Source organism: Artemia franciscana, chromosome 2 (assembly GCF_032884065.1).
Source record: "Artemia franciscana chromosome 2, ASM3288406v1, whole genome shotgun sequence".
NCBI classification, from domain to species: Eukaryota; Metazoa; Arthropoda; class Branchiopoda; order Anostraca; family Artemiidae; genus Artemia; species Artemia franciscana.
Genome location: NC_088864.1, coordinates 54844288 through 54868653, shown reverse-complemented (window position 1 = coordinate 54868653; position 24366 = coordinate 54844288). Strand labels below are relative to the sequence as shown.

Below are 24366 nucleotides of genomic sequence, written 5' to 3'. Positions count from 1 at the left end.
TGGGGCTTATTGGAGGGGGGAAACCTAAAATCTTGGAAAACACTTAGAATGGAGGGATCGGGATGAAACTTGATGGGAAAAATAAGAACAAGTCCCAGATACATGATTGACATAATCGGAACGGATCCGCTCTCTTTGGGGTAGTTGGGGGGGGGGGAGTAATTCTGAAAAATTAGGAAAAATGAGGTATTTTTAACTTACGAACGGGTGATCGGATCTCAATGAAATTTGATGTTTAGAAGGATATCGTGTCTTAGAGCTCTTGTTTTAAAGCGTGACCGGATCTGGTGACATTGAGGGGGGGGGGGAGTTGGGAGGGGGAAACCTAAAACTTGGAAAACACTTAGAGTGGAGGGATCGGGATGAAACTTGGTGGGAAAAATAAACACAAGTCCTAGATACATGACTGACATAAATGGAACGGATCCGCTCTCTTTGGTGTAGTTGGGGGGGGGGGTTATTTCTGAAAAATTAGAAAAAATGAGGTATTTTTAACTTACAAACGAGTGATCGGATCTCAATGAAATTTGATATTTAGAAGGATATCGTGGCTCAGAGCTCTTATTTTAAACCCGACCGGATCTGGTGACATTGGGGGGGAGTTGGGAGGGGGAAACCTAAAACTTGGAAAACCCTGAGAGTGGAGGGATCGGGATGAAACTTGGTGGGAAAAATAAGCACAAGTCCTGGATACATGATTGACATAAACGGAAAAATGAGGTATTTTTAACTTACGAACGGGTGATCGGATCTCAATGAAATTTGATATTTAGAAGGATATCGTGTCTCAAAGCAACCATTTTAAATCATGACCGGATCTGGTGACATTGGGGGAAGTTTGGGGTGGGGAAACCTAAAATCATGGAAAACGCTTAGATTGGAGGGATAGGGATGAAACTTGGTGGGGAAAATAATCAGAAGTCTTACATATGTGATTTACATAATTGGAACGGATCCGCTCTATTGGGGGGGGGGGGGTTAATTCTGAACAATAAGAAAAAATGACGTATTTTTAACTTACGAAGGAGTGATCGGATCTTCATGAAACCTCATATTTAGAAGGACCTCGTAACTCAGATCTCTTATTTTAAATCTTAACCGGATCAAGCGTAATTAGGGGGGGGGCAGTTTGGGGGACCGGAAATCTTAGAAAATACTTAAAGCGGTGAGATCAGGATGAAACTGGATGGGAAGAATAGAAACCTGTCTAAGATACGTGACTGACATAACCGGACCGGATCTGCTCTCTTTGGTGGAATTGGGGGGGGGGGGGGTAACTTTGAAAATTGAGGTATTTGTATTTTACGAAAGGGTGACCAGATCTTAATGAAATTTGATATTTAGAAGGATCTTGTGCTTTAAAGTTCTAATTTTAAATTCCGAACAGATCCTGTGACATTGGGGGGAGTTGGAGGGGGAAACCGGAATTTTTGGAAAACGTGAAAATTGGGGTATTTTTATCTTACGAATAAATGATCGGATCTTAATGACATTTGATTTTTTGAAGGAATTCATGTCTCAGAGCTCTCATTTCAAATCCCGACCAGATCTTTTGACATTGGGGGGAGTTGGAGGGGGAAATCTTGGAAAAACACTTGGAGTGGAGGATTCGGGATGAAGCCTGGTGGATAGAATAAACAAATATCCTTCATACGTGATTGACAAAATCGTACTGGATTCGCTCTCTTTGGAGGAGTTGGGGGGAGGGGTTCAGTGATTTGGCGAGTTTGGTTCTTCTGGACGTGCTAGGACGATGAAAATTGGTAGGCGTGTCAGGGAGCTGCACAATTTGACTTGATAAAGTCGTTTTCCCAGATTCGACCATCTGGGGGGCTAAAGGGAGTGGAAAAATTAGAAAAAATTAGGTATTTATAACTTACGAGTGGGTGATCGGATCTTAATGAATTTTGATATTTAGAAGGACATCGTAACTCAGAGCTCTTATTTTAAATCCTGACCGGCATTAAGCCTCTTATTTTCCTTTTTAAATCAATCTATTGATTCATAGAATTCTGTTAGAGCTTATACCATACGATCTCTTGGCTCTTAGCTCTTCTCGCCTCGTCACAAGTGCCATGTGAGCTCTTAGCTCTTGTTTTTCCCCAGGGGTGATCGTATTGACCAAGTGGTCCTAGAATGACGCGAGAGGGTTAATTATAACGGAAATTAAAATTTCTAGTGCCTTTTTTAAGTGATCAAAAAATTGGAGGGCACCTAGGCCCCCTCCCACGCTCATTTTTCCTAAAGTAAATGGATCAAAATTTTGAGATAGCCATTTTGTTCAGCATAGTCGAAAAACATAATAACTATGTCTTTGGGGCTGACTTATTCCCGGAAAACAGAGATTATTACGCATATGAGGGGTTCTAAAAATACTTCAGCATAAAGAGCGAGGTATTTAGGAGGAGATAAATACCTTGCTCTTTGTGCTAAAGTATTTTTAGTAATTTCAACTATTTATTCTACGGCCTTTCTGATTCAGGGGTCATTCTTAAAGAATTGGGACAAAACTTACGATTTAGTGAAAAGAGCCATGTATTAACGATGGTACAAACCCCCTCGTATACATAATAAAAATATAAGGTTATGAAAGTTTGTTACGTAAGTTAATTCTTAAGCTACGTATATTTTTTACTAATAAAAACGTTCGTTAAAAATTAAAAGTTCTAGTTGCCTTTTTAAGTAACCAAAAAATTGGAGGCCAACTAGGCCTCCTTCTCCACCCCTTATTTCTCAAAATCGTCTGATCAAAACTAAGAGAAAGGCATTTAGCCAAAAAAAGAATAAATATACAAACTTCAATTTAATAATTTATGTGCGGAGAGCCAAAACCAAATATGCATTAATTCAAAAACGTTCAGAAATTAAATAAAAAAAAACTAATTTTTTTAGCTCAAAGTAAGGAGCGACATTAAAACTTAAAACGAACAGAAATTACTCCGTATATGAAATGAGCTGTCCACTCCGCAATCCCTCGCTCTTTACGCTAAAGTTTGACTGTTTGCCACAATTCTACTTTTTAAAACAGTTAAAAGTTTTAATGTCGCTCCTTACTTTCAGCTAAAAAAATTAGTTTTTTTATTTAATATATTTAAAATCAGCATTAAAATGCGATTCTGTTGATGTAGCTATTAGTATAAACATTCCATTTTTTTAGATTTGGTTACTATTGAGTCGGGTCACTCCTTACTACAGTTCGTTACCACGAAATGTTTGATAATTGTTTTTTCGTCAGGTTCCCATTAATTGGGTGTTTTTTTTTTTTTTTTTTTTTTTTTTTTTTTTTTTTTTTTTTTTTTTTTTTTTTTTTTTTTTTTTTTTTTTTGTCAAATCACTTTAGTCATTAAAAAAACATTCGTTCACATGTAAATTCATCACCACATAATGTACAGGAATTCATCAAATAAGCTTTTTCCAAGCATAATTTATGATATTTACCCCAAAAATTTTATAAAAAAGGTTTATGAGTCTACTGCTCTTTAAGGGCCTCCCTCAGGCCGCTCAGGGTGTCGCAAGGTGGCGACAGGGGAACGCCCTACAGATATGTAGGGTACCTCCATAGTAGGCACGGAATAAGGGGGGTGGGCCTTGTATCAGGGAGTCCGTAATAGAAATTGGGGCACCCTCGCCTAGGGCCATCAAAACAGGGGGAGGAGAAAGAAGGTCCGTCAAACGTACACTCAACAGACCCCATCGTCGTGTGTACACGTCCCATGAGGTACAAACCTTCTTCCAGTAATGGGTTAAATTGCATGGCGGTTCAGAACACCATAGAGGGAGGATCTTCTATAGGAGGAAAACTGCGGCAGGGCGTGAGACCCAGATCTATGGAACAACAGCCTATGCGAGAGGCTGCCTTCAGCCTTTCGGGTTACCTGTAAGACTTGGGACCTTGCGGTCAAATCTGTTACCGCTTGAGGAGTGGTGCCCCTCAAGGAAATTATATCCTAGTAAACGATACAGCATTCACACGGGATTCTGATTAACGGATAATTCTTCTGGGCTTGGTCTGTTTTTACGAGCGTTTTCAGGCTGAAAAACCTCTTCCTAGCTAATGTATCTACTATGGGTTGTCTCCCCGTTGTAGCATAGTATTGGTAGGCATGAATATATAATGCGTCAGAGGTAATAGGCTTGGGACTGTCTGTGAAGGATTTCGACTCTTGTTGATAGAAGCACATTGCCAAGTATTTAAAACCATGTTGTGACCAATATGGGCCCAGGATTACACAAAGCCTCCATTCATACTGGAGGTCCCAGGGACTTTTTGCTGTCTGGTTCTAAGCCGGATTAAGCGCTTCGGTGTAGACTTGAGAAGATATACTGATCCCCGTCCTGCACTGGTATCCAGGATCAATGCTTTTCCTGAGGCTAAAATAATTTTAATGATTTAAAGAACGTAAAAATTGGAACTTGGAATGTTGTGACGTTAAAAATGACTATTTTATCGACATTTTGCCTGACGAATTCAGACGATTCGAACTGGACTCATTGGGAGTTTCAGAAATTCATATCTCAGATGTAGGAGGCATGAAATTAGGTGATACAGAATTTGTTTACTCAGGCAGGAAGAATAGGGTACATAGAAGAAAGTAGGGTTCATGATGAATGAGGAAGTAGCTAAGTCTTGTTTAGGCAGGGAAGGTATTAATAATAGAATACTAATTGCTTATTTCACGACTAAAAAGTTCAGGGTGTCAGTTAAAGTAGTAAATGCCCCTGTTGAACCGACTGACGAAGATACTAGTGACTCAGATGAATTTTACTTACTATCACAGGAGCAAATAGACAGGGTAGAAATATAGTGCTTTTGCTGGGAGATTTTAACGCCCAGGTCGGTAGAAATAGGAATAGATTGTATCCTAGCCTAGGTAATTTGACGAGGATTGAAAACAGTAATGGCTACAGACTTTTACAGTTTTGTAGGTATAACAGTCTAATTATAACTAACACGGCGTTTGGTCGTAAAATGGCTCATAAATTGACATGGTATTCACGCGATGGTAATATCAAACAGTTCGTGGTAACGAACTGTAGTAAGGAGTGACCCGGCTCAATAGTAACCAAAACTCTAAAAAATTGAATTTTGATATCAATAGCTACATCAAAAGAATCTCATTTTAATGCTGATTTTAAATATATAAGTTTCATCAAGTTTAGTCTTACCCATCAAAAGTTACGAGCCTGAGAAAATTTGCCTTATTTAGGAAAATTGGGGGAAACACCCCCTAAAAGTCGTAGGATCTTAACAAAAATGACACCATCCGATTCAGCGTATCAGATAACCCTACTGTAGAAGTTTCAAGCTCCTATCTACAAAAATGTGGAATTTTGTATTTTTTGCCAGAAGACAAATCACGGGTGCGTGTTTATTTGTTTTTTTTTTTTCTTTTTTTTTCTTTTTCCCAGGGGTCATTGTATCGACCAAGTGGTCCTAGAATGTCGCAAGAGGACTCATTCTAACGGAAATGAAAAGTTCTAGTGCCCTTTTTAAGTGACCAAAAAAATTGGAGGGCTTCTAGTCCCCCTCCCACGCTCATATTTTTCCCAAAGTCAACGGATCAAAATTTTGAGATAGCCATTTTGTTCAGTATAGTCAAAAACCATAATAATTATGTCTTTGGGGATGACTTACTCCCCCAAAATCCCTGGGAGAGGGGCTGCAAGTTACAAACTTTGACCAGTGTTTACATATAGTAATGGTTATTGGGAAGTGTACAGACGTTTTCAGGGGATTTTATTTTGTTTGGGGGTGGGGCTGAGGTGAGGGGGCTATGTTGGAGGGTCTTTCCTTGGAGGAATCTGTCATGGGGGAAGAAAAATTCAATGAAAAAGGCGCAGGAGTTTCTAGCATTACTAAAAGAAACAATGAAAAATAAACATGAAAACGGTTTTTCAAATGAAAGGAAGGAGTAGCATTGAAACTTAAAACGAACAGAGATTATTACGCATATGAGGGGTTCTAAAAATACTTTAGCATAAAGAGCGAGGTATTTAGGAGGAGATAAATACCTCGCTCTTTATGCTAAAGTATTTTTAGTAATTTCAACTATTTATTCTACGGCCTTTCTGATTCAGGGGTCATTCTTAAAGAATTGGGACAAAACTTGCGATTTAGTGTAAAGAGCGAGGTATTAACGAGGGTAAAAACCCCCTCGTATACATAATAAAAATATAAGATTATGAAAGTTTGTTACGTAAGTTAATTCTTAAGTTACGTATATTTTTTACTAATAAAAACGTTCGTTAAAAATAAAAAATTCTAGTTGCCTTTTTAAGTAACCAAAAAATTAGAGGGCAACTAGGCCTCCTTCTCCACCCCTTATTTCTCAAAATCGTCTGATCAAAACTAAGAGAAAGCCATTTAGCCAAAAAAAGAAATTAATATACAGATTTCATTTTAATAATCTATGTGCGGAGAGCCAAAACCAAACATGCATTAATTCAAAAACGTTCAGAAATTAAATAAAAAAAAACTAATTTTTTTAGCTGAAAGTAAGGAGCGACATTAAAACTTAAAACGAACAGATATTACTCCGTATATGAAATGGGTTGTCCCCTCCGCAATCCCTCGCTCTTTACGCTAAAGTTTGACTCTTTGCCACAATTCTACTTTTTAAAACAATTAAAAGCTTTCAAACCTATTCTAGCACCCTGAATTCGCAAAATCTCTACAAGTTCATTTATTTTGCTCACACTTTCATCTAGGATACTTATACCATCAGCAAAATATAAGTCCAGGAGGGTTTTTGCTCCCAATTAGATTCTGTGTTCTCCCATTGCCTTTCCAATGCTCCTTAAGACAAAGGTCATAAAAATGATCCATATAAAGGGGGATAGAACACAAGCCTCCTTAACTCCTGATTAAATACAAAAACAGCTGCTATCCTTATTTCCTACCTTAACCGCAGCAGCGTTATTCTTGTCTATAGCACTAATCACTTTGATGTATTTGTCTGGTATGCCGTACAAGGATAAGACCTTTTCTAAAGCTCTTCTCTCAACAGAATCAAACGCTTGCTCATAATCTATCAGATTGAGGACCAAAAGTGTTTGATAACTAAGGCACTTCTTAATTATTAATCTAAGAGTTAAAATTTGGTCGACACATCCTCTATTCTTTTTAAAACTGCACTGTTCTTCTTTTTAAACTTCGTCTACAGTGTCTCTCAGTCTAAAAAGTATCAAATTACTAATTAATTTGCTACCTACAGAGACCAGACTAATGCCTCGATAATTACGACACTCAATCTTATCACCATTCTTATACAGCGATTTAATTAAGGTTTTCCTAAAATCGTTAGGTACTTCCCCTTTTTCAAAAATCATATTTACAATCTTCAGTAACTTATTTCTAACCTCAGAGCCACCATATTTAGAAAAATTATTTAACTACACTATCAGCACCTGGAGTTTTATTACTTTTTAATCCTTTTAGTACTGTCGCTAATTCTTCTTCACAAAACAAATCTTCCTTCGCGTCCAAGGTTTCACAAACTTTTTCAGTTTCCTTTACATTTTTCTTCCAGCTGTATCTTGGTTTAGCACATTTTGAAAATATTCCTCCCATGTCTCTTTTACTCTTTCCTTATCAATAACTGTGGCCACGTTCCTAACTTTAACTGGGACAAGTCCAGACTGGCTACTCCCTCTCATTTTATTAACATACCATTGCAATATTTTACTATTATTGCGTCAAGCTGCATCTTCCATATCCTGAGGAATTTTATCCATGCCCTTCACTTCAACCTCCTTGGTTCATATTTTAATGCTTTCTCCACTTTCTTTACATTCCTTTTGTTTTTATATAATCTGTCACTCAGATAATTCTTTTACAAACCCCTTCTCTTCTCTATTAAACATAAAGCTTTTTGACTAATCACTTGTTTAAACAAAAAAAAAACAAGCTTTTTTTTAAATGAAAGTAAGGAGCGACATTGAAACTTAAAACGAACAGAAATTACTCCGTATATGAAAGGGGCTTTTCCTCCTCAACGTCCCGCTGTTTACGCTAAAGTTTGACTCTTTCTCTTAACTCTACCTTTTAAAACAGTAAAAAACTTTAGCGTAAAGAGTGGGGCGTTGAGGAGGAAAAGCCCCTTTCATATACGGAGTAATTTCTGTTCGTTTTAAGTTTTAATATTGCTCCTTACTTTCATTGAAAAAAACTGTTTTTTTTTTTTTGTTTAATTTCTGGACGTTTTTGAATTAATGCATTTTTTTATCTTGGCTCTCCGCGCATAAATAATTAAAACGAAATTTGCATATTAATATTTTGGGCTAAATGGCTTTTTCATAGTTTTAATCGGAAGATTGTGAGAAAAAAAGAGCGAGAGAGGAGGCCTAGTTGCCCTCCAATTTTTGATTACTTAAAAAGGCAACTATAACTTTTTATTTTTTACGAACGTTTTCATAAGTAAAAAATATACGTAACTTACGAATTACCTTACGTAGCGAAATTCTATATTCGTATGTTTTTATTGCGTATATGAGGGGGCTCACCCCTCGTCGATACCTCGCTCTTTACACTAAAGCTTAAATTTTGTCCCAATTCCTTAAGAATGACCCCTGAATCACAAAGGCCGTAGAATAAATAGTTGAAATTACTAAAAATACTTTAGCGTAAAGAGCGAGGTATTACGAGGAGGTTAACCCCTCATATGCGTAATAATTTCTATTCGTTTTAAGTTTTAATGCTGCTCCTTACTTCCAGTAGAAAAAACTTTTCATATTTATTGTTGCATTGTTTTTTTAAATAATGCTAGAAAATCCTAAGCCCCCTCCATTGAAAGTCTCTTCCCCCATGAGAGGTTCCTCCATGGAAAGATGCTCCCCCTCAACTCTCCCCCAAACCAAAAAAATCCCCCTGAACCGTCTGTACACTTCCCAGTAACCATTACTATATGTAAACACAGGTCAAAGTTTGTAATTTGCAACCCCTCCCACGTGGACTGCGGGGGAGTAAGTCATCCCTAAAGACATAGTTATTAGGTTTTTAGACTATGGTGAATAAAATGGCTATCTCAGAATTTTGATCCGGTGACTTTGGGGGAAAAATGAGCGTGGGAGGGGCCCTAGGTGCCCTCCTATTTTTTTGATCACTTAAAAAAGGGCACTAGAACTTTTCATTTTCGTTAGAATGAGCCCTTTTGCGACATTCTAGGACCACTGAGTCGATACGATCAGCCCTGGGAAAAAAAAACAAAAAAAAACACACGCATCCGTGATTTGTCTTCTGGCAAATAATGCGAAATTCCACATTGTTGTAGATAGGGGCTTGAAACTTCTACAATGAGGTTCTCTGATACGCTGGATCTGATGGTGTGATTTTCGTTAATATTGTATGACTTTTAGGGGGTATTACCCCCTATTTTCTAAAATGAGGCAAATTTTCTAAGGCTCGTAACTTTTGACGGGTAAGACTAATCTTGATAAAACATATATATTTAAAATCAGCATTAAAATGCGATTCTTTTGATGTAACTATTGGCATCAAAATTCCATTTTTTAGAGTTTTGGTTACTATTGAGCCGGGTCGCTCCTTACTACAGTTCGTTACCGCGAATGTTTGATATTCCTAGCTGCAGTCTTCCCAAAGAAACCATCGGAAACTTAACAAATTATTTTTCTTATATTATTCCAACCATCTTTCGCATTGTAAAATTTTAAACTCTCAAGTTTGGTATTCAACTGTTCCTGGAAAGTTTCTCTCAAATTCTCATGCTGGAGTCTACCAACATCATAACTTTCCATGAGGTAGTTTCCTTCCGAAATTTCAGCTTTAAAATAACCTTAAACACTGTTAGATGGTTATCTTTACTTTTAACATCAATAACAGCACTCTTATATGCACTAGTATCTTTTATTGATCCTGCCAGTCTTTGGTTCACTGTTAAATAAAAAAAAAAACTAATTTTCTTAGCTAAAAGTAAGGAGCGACGTCAAAACTTAAAACGAACAGATATTACTCCGGCTAGGAATAAGTGAAGATGAATAGGTGGCGTTGGGTAAGCAAAAGATTGATCAGTTGAGCAGCTTCACTTACCGAGGCAGTATTATTAATAAAGGCTGTGGGAGCAGTGAAGATGGCAAAAGTAGAATTGCCAAGGTTCTGGGTGTTTTTTTACAGTTGGAAAAAGTTTGGAAGAAAAGAAAGTTAAGTCTTCAAACCAAGGTTAGAATACTGGAAAGTACAGTGATGACAGTGGTTAAATATGGCTCTGAAGCATGGGTGCTCCGAAAAGCGGATGAATATTTACTAGATTTTTTCCAGAGAAATTATCTACGGACTGTTCTGGGTACCCTACTGACTGACCGTATTTCAAACAGTGGGCTCTACGGAAAATATGATTCAATCCCACTTTCTAGGGCTATAATGAAAGAAAGGTTGAGATGGCTAGGGCATGTTCTGCTAAAGAAGGATGACAGATTGCCGAAGATAGTCCATTTCGGCCAACCATCTAGGGCTAAACGGAAAGCAGGTAGTCCTCATCTGGGTTGGGAGGATGTCATAAAGAAAGATTTAAAGGAAATGGGAACTTACTGGGAGGGTTCACAGAGGGAGGTTTTGAATGGATTGGGATGGAGGAGGAGCGTGCGTAGTTGTGTTGGCTTCAGGTCCCTTGTTGCTGCGGTGAGTTGTTAGTAGTAGTAGTGGAATGTCTATAGTGAAACTATGGGTTACTTTCCTCTCAACTTTCAGTGTATAAATGGGAATCTATTAAAAATGAAGACGATATTTGCTTTAAAAATAGGAAAAAGGTCACCAAACCCAAGGTCCATTACCCCTAGCTAAATCTCACAGGCTAATAAAAAAAAAATCATGAATTATAAATTAAATGTATTATTGTTTGCTAGTTTCGCTGCAGTCCGTTGACTTTTTCCAGCTTTGACCTCATTCTGACTTTTCTTCGCAAGGTTATCACTTGTTCTAGGACGACTATGTAAATCAGTACTGGTGTACGATTTTACCTGCTCCTTCATTAAAATATTATAAATTGATTTTATCATAAAAACCCTTTCATCTCTATTAATACTAATATCTACATGGATAATCTTTTTTATTTCTATAATGTCTCTGAATCTTTACAAAAGGCCTACAGACGTATCTACAATTTTGGTTTGATCAAAAAAAAATATTGTAATGAGGAAAGTCAAATATGTGTTCTGCAAAAGCTGGTTCAAACTGATTGCAATCTTTTTGGTTATGTTTAAGCGAGCAATGGCATTTTTGCGTCGCTATAGCCTATTTTCTAAATTCTGCTGTTTTCTTCCTACATAAAATTTACCGCAAGACCAAAAAATTTTGTATGCTCCCATTTGTATGTTTCTTGGAACCTTGTCTTTTCCATTATTTAAAAGAGCTTATGGTTTGTCCTGATTTAAATGTTGTTTTTATATTATATTTTTTTAGTTCTCTTCTTAATTTCTGTGACATCATTGTTAAAGGCAAAGTTGTGTAATTTTTTTGATGAATTGACCCATCTTCTTCTAATATTACAGGCTCCATTAGCTTTTTTTTTTTACTTTTTTCGTTTGTTTTAACATTTTCAGGATATCCATTACCTAATAGAATATCCCTTATAAAAAACATTCTTTTTTTAACTATTTTTAAAATAAATCTAAAATGGTTTTTTAATTAAAGTATTTTTTGTTTTTATTTTTTGTTCACTGCTATGTTGAAATCAAAATCCGTTTTTTTGCTTAATCTTTCATGAATGGGAAATCAGTGTGGTCTAAGAAATTATTTGCAGACGATTCCAGGTGGAAAATTTTTCTTACCGCACTTTCGTTTGAAAGAGACTTTAATTTGTGATTGTTTTTAAAATCATGCAGGAAATACCTTCCTCTGTGTAAAAGTTTTCCCCCAAGAAGCTCCCCATCCCACCCTTAGTAGAAAACTTGACAATGACGACTCATGAAGAATTTCTTGCGTGGTAAATCCCCTCCCCCTGCGGAAAGATACTCTACACAATTTCAATCCGGTAAAAATTTCCCCCGGACGATTCTCCTTAACATCTCCCCGTGTAAAATTGAGTAAAAGAAAGTAAGACAAATAAAAATAATTTTGTATAGAAATTCTTGCAAATCCTCCCAGCGCAAATTTATCCCTGGAAAGCTCACCCCCCAGAAACTTCCCTCCCCATGGGAAATTCTCCCTCTGGAAAATGCCTTTAGCGGAAATCCCCCGAAAAGTGTCTGCATACTTCCCAATAACAAATTCTATAGATAAACAATGGGCAAACTTCAAACTTACAGACCTTTCCCCAGGGACTGTGGGGTTGCTGTTATCCTCAAAGTCATAGTTCATATAATTTTCAACTATGCTAAACAAAATAGCTATCTTAAAATTTTGAAAATTTTCATGGGTTGACTTTGAGGATAAAAAGGGGGGACTAGTTGTCTCCCAATCTTTTTGGCTACTTAAAAAGGGCACTAGAACTTCTTACTTCCGTTCGAATGAGTCCTTTCCCGATATTTTAGGACGATTGGTTCATTGTTATCACCCATAGAAAAAAAAAATCCACACGCATCCCTGGTATTTCTTCTGGAAAAAAAAAGTAAAATTGAATATTTTTGAATATGGAAGCTTGAAACTTCCACAATAAGGTTCTCAGATACGTTGAATTTCATGATGTAATTTTGAATAAGATTCCCAGACCTTCAAAGAGTATTTTCCCTATTTTTCGAAAATTAGGCGAATTTTTTCAAGCTTATAGCTTTTGATGGTTAATACTAAATTTAATTATCTTAAATATTTGGAATTTCCATAATAAACCAAATCTTTCGATATATCTAATAATATTAAAATTCCAATTTTAGAGTTTCGGTTACTATTGAGCCGAGTCGCTCCTTTATTGCAGTTCATTACAACGAACTGTTTGATAATGATATTTTCATTAAAATCATTTACCCTTTTGAGAATGTTTTACCCTTTTTGCAGAAAAGAACTCAAATTTAAGCGAGAATAAGAGCGTGGCAAAAATGAAAGTGGCAAGTAATTGGGACTCTCCAACGCTATATGCCTTCCCTGTGAAACCCTTAATTTTCCCAGGAAAAAGTAGCAAACAAAGGTGTTTCATTTGGAGTTTGCTACTTACAATAAGAATCAATGTATACAAATGAGCCACGTGCCAAATGCTGGGGCCCAGTTTAATTTTTTTTTTACTTGAAATTTGCACATTGACAGTTCTGGCCACAAAAAAACGATCTAAATAGGTCATAACTTTAAGGAAAAATTTGTATTATTCCTAGGGTAGTTGTATTGAACCTGACGCCAAAATATCAACAAGAGGCTCACATTGTCTGCTGTTAGAAGACACGCGACAATAAGAATCAATATATACAAGCTGGCCACGTAGCTGTGCAGTGGCCGGGCCCAGGACATCAAGAAGAGGCTCAAATTGTTTGTCGTTAGAAGACAAAGAATCAATGTATACAAGCCTGCCGCGTAGCTGTCCCAGAGTCCAGCCTCGAAATCGGCTACATAGTCGTGTTTTTCTTCAAACTGGCACATTGACATTTCTGGCCACAAGCGATTTAACTGGTCAAAAATTTAAGGAAGAATTTATATTTATCCCAGAGTGGTTGTATCGAGCCTATGGTGACACCATGACATCGAGGAGAAACTGCAGTCAGAAGACAAGCGACAATGAGAAATACAAGTCTGCCTCATAGTCGTTCCGGAGACTATATATATATATATATATATATATATATATATATATATATATATATATATATATATATATATATATATATATATATATATATATATATATATTATTTGTATTTTGAATCATTTTTTGTATTTTGCTTGAATCATTTTTTGTATTTTGGCCATATTTAACCTATCTAAATTTTTGCTAACAGTTTGCTGCCCCGAACTGCTTGAAAAGTTAGGACAGTTAAGCGAATCATTAATCTAGATTCAAGCTATAGCTATGAGTTTCAAGCTTCGAGCTACAAATGTCGAGCTACCACTTAAAATTTTATTTCAACTCACCAATTGTCGTGCCTCTATTAGGTGTTTCTTGTCGCCTAGTGACGGAGACAGGCACCGCTACTGGAATGAATCTGTAGGTGGCGTAAAAGCCCGTTGAGTCAAATCTGTCATTTGCCTAGAAAGTAAATTATTTAGTTGACATCGAGTCAAGAACAAGTAACTGAGCTGTGTCACAACCACACCTGTTAATAAGAAAGATAAAATTTATGAAAGACATTCTCCCCTTGATTTTAATATCATGCTTGAGCCATAGAAGCGAAAAATTCAGATGTCAAGAATCCAACATAACTCTTTTTTGCGCTTTTGAGAACCATTGATCCTTTTCTTCATATTAATATAATGGCAAACAAGAAACGCCAACGACAACAACGTCAGATTGTTGTCAACGTTGTTGTCAACAACGTCAGGCTGGCGTACAACTAAGGCAGGATATCTGTACAAATCAAGCTAAATTGCACCAAAATTGGGGTAAAAACGGTAAAATCATGGCATTTTACGTCTCAATTTTAAAGAATCAATATATTTCTTTCAGTTGGCTGATCACACTGGGAAGCCACCCCCTTCTTTTACATATGTATTTGACGTGACTGGATTTCCATGTAGACATAATGGAAGAAATGAACAAAACGTAATCATGACGTGTCCACCGAATAAACTAGCAATGCTATGAATTTATTTATAGTAATTTTGTCATATTGATCATATTGACCCCGGTTAGACAATTTTTTTCAAATCAATTAGTAGTAATGTCATTTTTTTTTTTTTTTTTTTTTTTTTTTTTTTTTTTTTTTTTATCGTGAACAGTCTATTTCCCAATTTCTATATTCAGCAAGCAATCTTGAGAAAAATGTAACAAAGCTAGAAAAGGAAATCAAATATTCTAGTGAAACCGAAAAAAACTAAGTGAATTATTTCTTTTACGTGAGATTAGTCTCTTAGAGGATATTTTGTTAACTACAAGTTTTTTCTTTGACACATTTTCCCACTTTTATACATTTAACAAAATTTCGTTATTGTTCGTTTCTAGTTTTATTGTCACTCTTTAGGTCCACTAAAAAAAATGTTCTAAAAATTTCATTTCAAATATCATATTTAACAAATTCCAGGGAGCTTGCCTCTGGAATACACAGTTTTCGTATCATATCTTTCTCATTGAAAAAAGTATTTTGACATTCAGTCTTTCCACAAGTTTTTCCCTTATGAGACACTGGGCGTCTTCATTATTTGCCAACTATTTTGCACCTTAAGCAGCCCTTAAGTTTCATATTCATGGGAATATAGTGAAAAGAAGGAATAGTGTTCTTCAATCATGGGTGGATGCAATAACTCTCACTCTTCGATTAAAAATTTTGTAAAAGGGGCTCATATTCCACCAACTCCTTTATAACGAAGTTATAGAACATTTGTGAGATCCAGACTCCACAAGGGTATGAAATTGTCATCTTTCTATACAATTCACTGACAAACGTCCTCATTCGAAATTAGTCATTTGCATAATTTCTTTTCGTTTTCCCATTTTTTTTTTCTGTAAAACCTAAAATATTACCAGCCAAAATAAATTTGAGATCCTTAGGTCGACAGTGTAGTCTATAACAAGCTTAACCTTAACCAAAGATATACTGATGACTCCTTCAACACGACATGGTGAAATCTTCACAGCTTTAGGACCCTGTCCCTGGGGTTCATGAGCCATGCTACCTCTAGAAGTGTACTACTTTTGTATCTTGACTTCCCTGATTAAACTGGTTGTCTTAAAATTTTTATGCACTACAATCTTAGGCAAAGGTGAGGGATGGGAACAAAAAACGGACGGCAGTTACAGCTGGCTGCCCTATAATATTTTTTGGATTTTGAAAAAGGCACTAAAAAAATCACTTTGTTCGTTCGAATAAGACACAAACCAAAATTTAATGCCAAATAGCTCAATAAAATCTTCCTTAATAGAAAAAAAGAAAAAAAAAATCATGTCCTTGCCACGAAAAATGTAAAACGCTGCATTTTTGTAATTAGGGACTTTCAAATCATATGCAAGAGTATTTTGTTACCATCTATGACTTTCTATCTTACTTTTTGGGGCGGTGCCCCCGTTTTTTTAAATAATGGAAATTTACTTAAGCTAATAACTTTTTGTGGGTATATTATAATCTAATTTTTTACATAACTAGTATCACCTTAGAATATACATTCTTTTGATGCACATTTTGTTTCAAAAATTCCATTTTTTGGTGTTTTCCTGAGTTTTTTTTTGTATTTTGGTGACTATTGGCAATGGTTGCTTGCTGGTGATACCCTTTGTAGGGCCGACGTATGCCCCCCCAGAAAATACCTCATGCTAAACTCTCTAGAAAGATACTCTTCAGGGCAGAATATTCTCCCAAGAGAATCCTTCCCTTAAAAAACTCACCACGACAATTTCCCTTAGGGGAATTCCCCAAGGCATGCTTCATATGTTTAACCTGTGTTTTACCGAGTTTAATAGCTCTGGCATCTGCTGAATCTTCTTTTGAAGTGATAAATTTTGGCCCTATGAAACAACAACATCAGAGAGTCAGTCTCAGATGAAAGTGTCGAGTTATTGATAAATTAACTTAGCTCACAAATGATATTTGCACTTCTCTAAAAGAATAAATAAAAAAAGTTTTTTTAAACTGGAAGTAAGGAGCAACATTAAAACTTAAAACGAACAGAAATTATTCCGTATATGAAAGGGGCTGTCCCCTCTTCAGCGCCCCACTCTTTACGCTAAAGTTTGACTCTTTCTTACAACTCTACTTTTTAAAACAATAAAAACTTTAGCGTAAAGAGCTGGGCGTTGAAGGGGGGACGACCCCTTTCATATACGGAATAATATCTGTTCGTTTTAAGTTTTAATGTCCCTCCTTACTTTCAGTTAAAAAAAAGCTTGTTTTTTTTTTATTTAATTTCAGAAGGTTTTAGAATTAATGAGGGCTTTGATTTTGGCTCATCGCAAATGGATACTAAAACGAAATTTGCATATTAATTTTACCTTTTTTTTGGCTAAATGGCTTTCTCAAAGTCTTGATCGAGTGATTTTGAGAAAAAAAGGGGCCGGAGGGAAGGCCTAGTTGCCCTTTAATTTTTTGTTAGTTAAAAAGGCCACTAGAACTTTTAATTTTATTTAAGAACGTTCTTATTAGTAATAAATATACATAACTTAGAAACTAACTTACGTAAAGAGCTTCTATATTCGTATATTTTTATTACGTATTAGCCCCCTTGTCAGTACCTCGCTCTTTACACTAAAATTCGAATTTTGTTCCAATTCTTTAAGAATGATCCCTGAATCATAAAGGCCGTTTAATTAGAATACATAGCTCTTCTGAAATTCCTAAAAATACTTTAGTGTAAAGAGCGAGGTATTGAGGAGGGGAAGAACCTCATCATATACGTAATGATTTCTGTTTGATTTAATTTTTAATGTTGATCTTTACTTTCAGTTGAAAATTTTTTTTTTTAATTTAATTTCTCATGTTTTTTTTTTAAACGCTGGAAAATCCAGCACCCCTTCATGGAAATTCTCTTCCCCAATGATAAATTCCTCCGTAGAAATATCCTCTCATGTAACGCCCAGCCCCCTACCACCAGAAAAAATTTCCCCTGGAAACGTCAGTATAATCCCCAATAACCAATGCTATATGTAAACAATCGGCAAAGTTCATAAGTAGTCCTCAAAGAAATGCACACTAGATTTTTCGACTGTGCTGAACAAGATGGCTATCTCAAAATGTTGATCCAGTGACTTTGGGAAAACATCAGCGTGGGAAGGGGCCTAGCTGCCCTCCAATTTTTTGGTCACTTAAAATGGACACTAGAACTTTTAATTTCCGTTAAAATGAGCCCTCACATGACATTCTAGTACCACTGGGTCGATACGATCACCCCCTGGAAAAACAACAGCAAAAAAAATAATAATAAACACACATATTTGATCTTTCTTTTGGCAAAAACAAAAAGAAAATACAAGATTCCACATTTTTGAAGATAAGAGCTTGAAACCTCTACAGTAAGGTTTTCTGATACGTTGAATCTGATGGCATGATTTTATGACTCTTAGGGGATGTTTCCCCCGTTTTTCACAATAAGGCAAATTTTCTCTGGCTCGTAGCTTTTTTACGAGTAAAACTAAACTTGATTAAACTTAAATGTTCGAAATCAGCATAAAAATTTGATTCTTTTGATGTATATATTGGTATCAAAATTATGTTTTTTAGAGTTTCGGTTACTATTGATCCGGGTCGCTCCTTACTTATAGTTCGCTACCACGAACTGTTTGAAAAAAGTCCCTTACTGAGCCCCATTATATTTCAATAGAGCACGATCGGTATGAGGGGTACCATATTTTTAAAGTGCATGGGTTTAGCAAGACCTTAGTCCGGCCATGGTCTCAGCCATTACCTGGGGAATATAAATTGACCTGCCAAGTCCCGAGGAAGCTCTTATTTCTCCCTTAAATATTATCATTTATTGAAAGTAGTGCGTTTAATTTAAAATTCATTTAAAAAACTTCAACAGGAAATATGTTATTGATCATGGTAAAATGATCCAGCTTCTTCTCAAATAGACATTAATATATTTTTTTTATGTCTCTCACTCTTATTTTTCCCTTAAATATTATTATCTATTCAAAATTTTGCTTTTACTTAAAATTCATTTAAAAACTTCATCCGGAAATATATTATTCAATTTGGTAAATGATCCAGCTTCTTCTCAAACAGACATGAAGATTTTTGAATGTCACTTACTCTTATTGTGCCCTTAAATTTTATCATTTATTCAAAACATTGCTTTTACAAAAAAACTTCATCAGGAAATATATTACTCAACTTGGTAAGAATGATCCAGCTTCTTCTCAAACAGACATGAAGATTTTTTTGAATGTCACTTACTCTTATTTATCCCTTAAATTTTATCATTTATTCAAAAAATTGCTTTTACTTTAAAATTTATTTAAAAAGCTTCATCAGGATATATATTACTCAACTTGGTAAAATGATCCAGCTTCTTCTCAAACCGACATGAAGATTTTGTTGCATGTCACTTATAATTTTTTATCCCTTAAATTCTATCGTTTATTCAAAACATTGCTTTTACTTTAAAATTCATTTAAAAAACATCATCAGGGAATATTTTATTAAACTTGGTAAAATGATTCTGCTTCCTCTCAAACGGACATGAATGTTTTTTTGATTGCCACTTACTCTTATTTCTCCCTTAAGTACTATCATTTATTCAAATTATTGCTTTCACTTTAAAATCTATCATAAAAACTTCGTCAGGAAATATACTATTCAACCCGAGGAAGTTTAAACTTAATCCCCTCAGAATCAGACAATTCCCATTTTTCTAATAATATATTCTACATTTAAAAAAAGAGAAAATTTCATAATTTACAATTCATACTTCTGGGACTTTGAGGGGGAGTATCCCCAGAGGAACGCATACTAGACCTTTTGACTTTTTTTTTAAATGTTCATAAATTTTGAGGGGAGGGGCATCAAAAGGTACAAAGAAGAGGACTTGCTGCCCTCTGACTACTCTTCAACATCCCTTACAACAACCCTTAAAGTTTCAACTTAATATCCTCAAACGTTCCTTGAATATTGATGATACATCTTTTTGACATCCAGTATGTGCAGAGTCATTTTGATTGTTTTTGGCAGCCCTCTCAAAAGCTGTGGGGGTTATGTCATCCCTAATAGCATAGTTATTTGACCATTAGACTATTTTAAATAAAATGGCTACTTAAAAATTTTGATCTAATGTGTTTTTGAGTCAGGGCAGCTAAAAGGGACATGGTATTTGGGCTGACAGCCTTTCAGCCACTTTCTATCCCCCTCAGCTTGTCCTGAAAGTATCAACTTAATACCCTCTACCGTTGTTACGGTATTGTATATCCTATTTTTGATAAACTGGAAGCACATAGTTGCTTTTTATTTAGTTCAACACACCCCTCAACATTCCCCAAAGTTTCACCTTGATGCCCTTAGCCTTTCTGGATACACGTATGATCAAATATTTACCCTTTTCTTAATAGTAAGTACTGCATGTAAGCGATTGCTAAACTGAATACTTGTAATAAACTGGATACACAATCTTTGCCTGGGGCTCTGGGGGGCATGCCATCCTTGGAGACATAGCTATACACTTTTTTGGAAAGAAATGGTAATTTAAAATTTAGATCATTGTTAAGCAGAGGGGGTATCTAAAAAGGGCAAGGAAAGGGTGTTGTATGCCCTCCAATCCCCCTTTAGAATCTCTTCAAAATACTTTGAAAGTTTCACCTTAATACCCTAACCTTTTTTGAAGACCCAGGATCAAACATACCCTATTTTCTCAATAAAAGACCTTACATGTTAACAATGGACATCTTGTAGAGCTAACAGCCTTTATACCAGGGGCTGTGGGGATATTGTCAACTCCATGAGCATAGTTATTTGATCTTTGGACTATTTTGAACAAAATAACTGTCTCAAAATTTTGATCGGATGAGAAAAAGGGCATGGGTGAGGGCTGGCTGTGCTCCAGTCACTTTTGACTCTTTAAAAGAGGAAAACTTCCGATTTCAATTGTATATTGCGCATACCTACCCGATGACGTGGACTGAAACACTTCCATTAATTCCATGACCCAGGAACTATTCCTTTCACCTCTCACACCCAAATGCAAATTAGCCTTCTAATGGAGAAAAACAAAGGGATGTGACTCCCGTTCATCGCAAAATGAATAGGTATAATCGAAGTTTTATGCCGTCTTTTGTTTCTATCGAAAAGGTTTAATAAAGAGTTTTCCACACTTCTTTTCTTATTTCTTTTGCACAATTTATACTCTGTTTTGATATTCTTTATTTTCATTCTTGCCCCTTTTCTATTCTGCCTGATTATTGACTATTTTTTCGAATTTTCGAGAATTTCCATTTAGTTCTTTAGCTCGAATCAATCTTTTGGGAGGGGGAGGGGGAAAGGCACTATAATATTTCTTTCGTGTGTTGCAATTGTCGATATAAAAGGGCGATTGCTTTTCCTTAAGAAAAGGTCCATTGTTCCTCTCTTGTAATTTTCAATTTAAAAAGAAAAGAAAAAATATTTGAATGTCAAAATACTATATATAAATCCTATCTAAGTTCTAATCTTCCCCCTCCCAAGGATATTTGAAGTAAAAAACATCTTGAAGCCAACAATTGAGATAATTCAGGTTCACCTTCTATCAAGTATTTGCATCCAATAGGAAGATGAAAGTACTCTTTTCCCTAAAACATGTGCCAGAACCGTTTAGAGGTAATCAAACAGTTCGTCGCTGATTCTAAATATAAAAGTTTCGTTAAGTTTAGTTTTACCCATCAAAAGTTACGAGCCTGAAAAAATTTGCCTTATCTTAGAAAATAGGAGGAAATACCCACTAAAAGTAAAAGAATCTTAATAAAAATCACACCATCAGATTCAGCGTATCAGAGAACCCTACTGTAGAAGTTTCAAGCTCCTATCTGCAAAATGTGGAATTTTGTATTTTTTCCCAGAAGAAAGATCACGGATGCGTATCTATTTGTTTTTTTTTTTTTTTTTCTTTTCCCCAGGGGTGATCGAATCGAACCAGTGGTCCTAGAATGTCGCGAGAGGGCTCGTTCTAACGAAAATTAAAAGTTCTAGTGCCCTTTCTAAGTGGCCGAAAAACTGGAGGGCACCTAGGCCCCCTCCCACGCTCATTTTTTTCCAAAGTCACTGGGTCAAAATTTTGAGATAGCCATTTTGTTCAGCATAGTATAAAAACCTAATTATTATGTCTTTCGGGACGACTTAATCCCCTACAGTCCTTGGGGGAGGGGCTGCAAGTTGTGCAAGTTTGGTTTTTGGGACGTGTACAGACATTTTCAGGGGGAGTTTTCCACGTTAGAAGGGGGCCGGGGGAGGAGGTTACGTGGGAGGATCTTTCCATGGAAGAATTTATCATGAGGGAAGAAAATTTCCATGAAGGGGCCGCAAAATGTTCTAGCATTATTAAAAAAAAACAAAAAACAATAGAAAATAAATAAAAAAAAAGTTTTTTCAGGTAGAAGTTAGGAGCAGCATTAAAACCTAAGACGAACAGAAATTATTACGTATATAAGGGGGTTCTTCTCCTCCACAATACCTCACTCTTTACGCTAAGGTATTTTTAGTAATTCAACCTATTTATTCTACGTCCTTAGTGATTCAGGGGTCATTCTTAAAGAACTGGGACCAAATTGAAGCTTTAGTTTAAAGAGCATGATACGTAATAAAAATATACAAATATAGAATTTCGTTACGCAAGTTAATTTGTAAGTTAGATATATTTATTACTCATAAAAACGTTCATAAAAAATGAAAAGTCCTAGTTGCCTTTTAAGTAACCAAGAATTGAAGTGCAACTAAGCCTCCTCCCCCATCCCTTTTCTTAACAAACAAATACAACGTAGAGACAATAGGGAAAAACTATTTTTTCAAGACAGTGGAAATTATTTATGTAGATATTTCGGCCCTATGTCCAAGGGCCGTATTCAGCACAATACAAGAATAAGAGAGAAAGTATGTATATATATATATAAAAGAACTTACATCAAATTGTGAGGATTAAAACTGAATAATTAAAAACACTTTTTAAAACTTTTTTTTTTAAATAGCCCTAGCATCCTTACTTCAACGAAGTTCAACCAGGAGTGGCGAAAAGAATGAAATGAGAATATAAGCTCATTCAAACTAAAGAGAATAAAATGATTAGATGCAATTTCTTAAAGCTAATCTTGCTTGTTTAGCAGCCTGTTTCAAAGGCCTTTTCGTAGTTGGTTCAGTACTATTATAAATCGGTTTAGTAAAATATTTTGTTAGATCATTTTTAATTAAATTTGAGTATAAAGAATTTAGTGAGTATTCCCCCAAGTCCCTGTTCAAAGAAATATTATTATTTATTTTGAGATTAATTTCGACATAATAATTAATTATACATAAATAATTTCCACTGTCTTGAAAAAATTTTTCCCTATTGTCTCTACGTTGTATTTGTTTGTTATGGAAAGGCAGTGTGGTCTTCGTCGCTATTTTTATCCCTTTTCTTTAATTAAAATAGTCCGATCAAAGCTACGAAAAAGCCATATAGCCGAAAAAAATTAACATGCAAAATTTCGTTTTAATTATTCATGCGCATTGTGCCAAAATCAAAACATGCATTAATTAAAAAATGTTCAGAAACTAAGTTAAGAAAAACAAGTTTTTTAATTGCAAGTAAGGAGCGACATTAAAACTTATAGACATTAAAACAGAAATTATTTCTTATATGAAAGGGGTTGTAAACTCCTCAACGCCTCACTCTTGCGCAAAAGTTTTTTATTGTTTTAAAAAGTAGAGTTGTGAGAAAGAGTCAAACTTTAGCGTAAAGAGCGAGGCGTTGAGGAAGTGACAACCCCTTTCATATAAGAAATAATTTCTGTTCGTTTTAAGTCTTAATGTCACTCCTTACTTGCAGTTGAAAAACTTGTTTTTTTTAATTTAATTGAAAACAAGATTGATCCAAATATGCAGTCTTAGCTATAGGTAAGAGTATATCTTTGTTGGCAGTAAGGGATCTACGCTTAGGATTATTGCAGACTAATTTGCAGTTATATATTTTCTATAATGGTAGCCAAGAAAGCTTTTCAACCTGCTGGTGCTTATTATCACTTCGATTGCTTTTCTGGATTTATGGTAAAGATAAAGATATGCCAGAATCAAACAGTTCGTGGCACCGAACTGTAGTAGGGAGCGATGTATAATTCTTCCCTTCTTTTCTTTCGCCATTTTAGCGCAAGGTAATTTAGTGACGTGGTTCTGCAGCGGGGAATTTGAAACAATGCCATCCAAGTAACCTCTTATAACTATTCATGGCTCATGGCTCTATTTTTCTTTCTCCATTTTAGCGCAAGGCAATTTAGTGACGTGGTTCTGGAGTGGGGAATTTGAAATTTTGCCACCCAAAGTTAACCTCTTATAATTATCATTGCCTTGTCTTTAGTGATAAACTACAATCATGGCTATTGTCGGTAGTGCTTATTGGAGTAAAAAAAAAGTGGTTTATGACTGACCAGATCGCGGCGGCAAACTAAGGTTTTAATAAAAGTTTTTTGCCTATTAGGCTGAAGTAGAGATACTTTTTGGCGTAGAAGCAAGTCAGATCCTCCGCACCTTTGAAATGAAATATAGATTTAGGCCTGGCACGTACGCAGGGGGAGGGGCCTTCGGGCCTGCCCCCCCCCAAAAAAAAATCGAAATGTTTAATTTCCCCATGGTTTCTTGGGATTTCTGGCAAAAGTAGGACATTTTTTAAGAATCTAGATACATGTATGAAGCTTTTCC

At 35.7% G+C, this 24366-nt stretch overlaps 1 protein-coding gene across 2 annotated transcripts in view; it reads right to left on the bottom strand.

The window, feature by feature from the left end:
* Window positions 1–24366, bottom strand: part of LOC136043753 (suppressor of lurcher protein 1-like) — an 840975-nt gene that overhangs the window by 32198 nt on the left and 784411 nt on the right. For both annotated transcript variants that reach the window (XM_065728675.1, XM_065728680.1), the window contains one exon: window positions 14006–14120. In XM_065728675.1, coding sequence (XP_065584747.1) covers window positions 14006–14120 — 115 coding nt within the window. The remainder of the gene's footprint in view (window positions 1–14005; window positions 14121–24366) is intronic.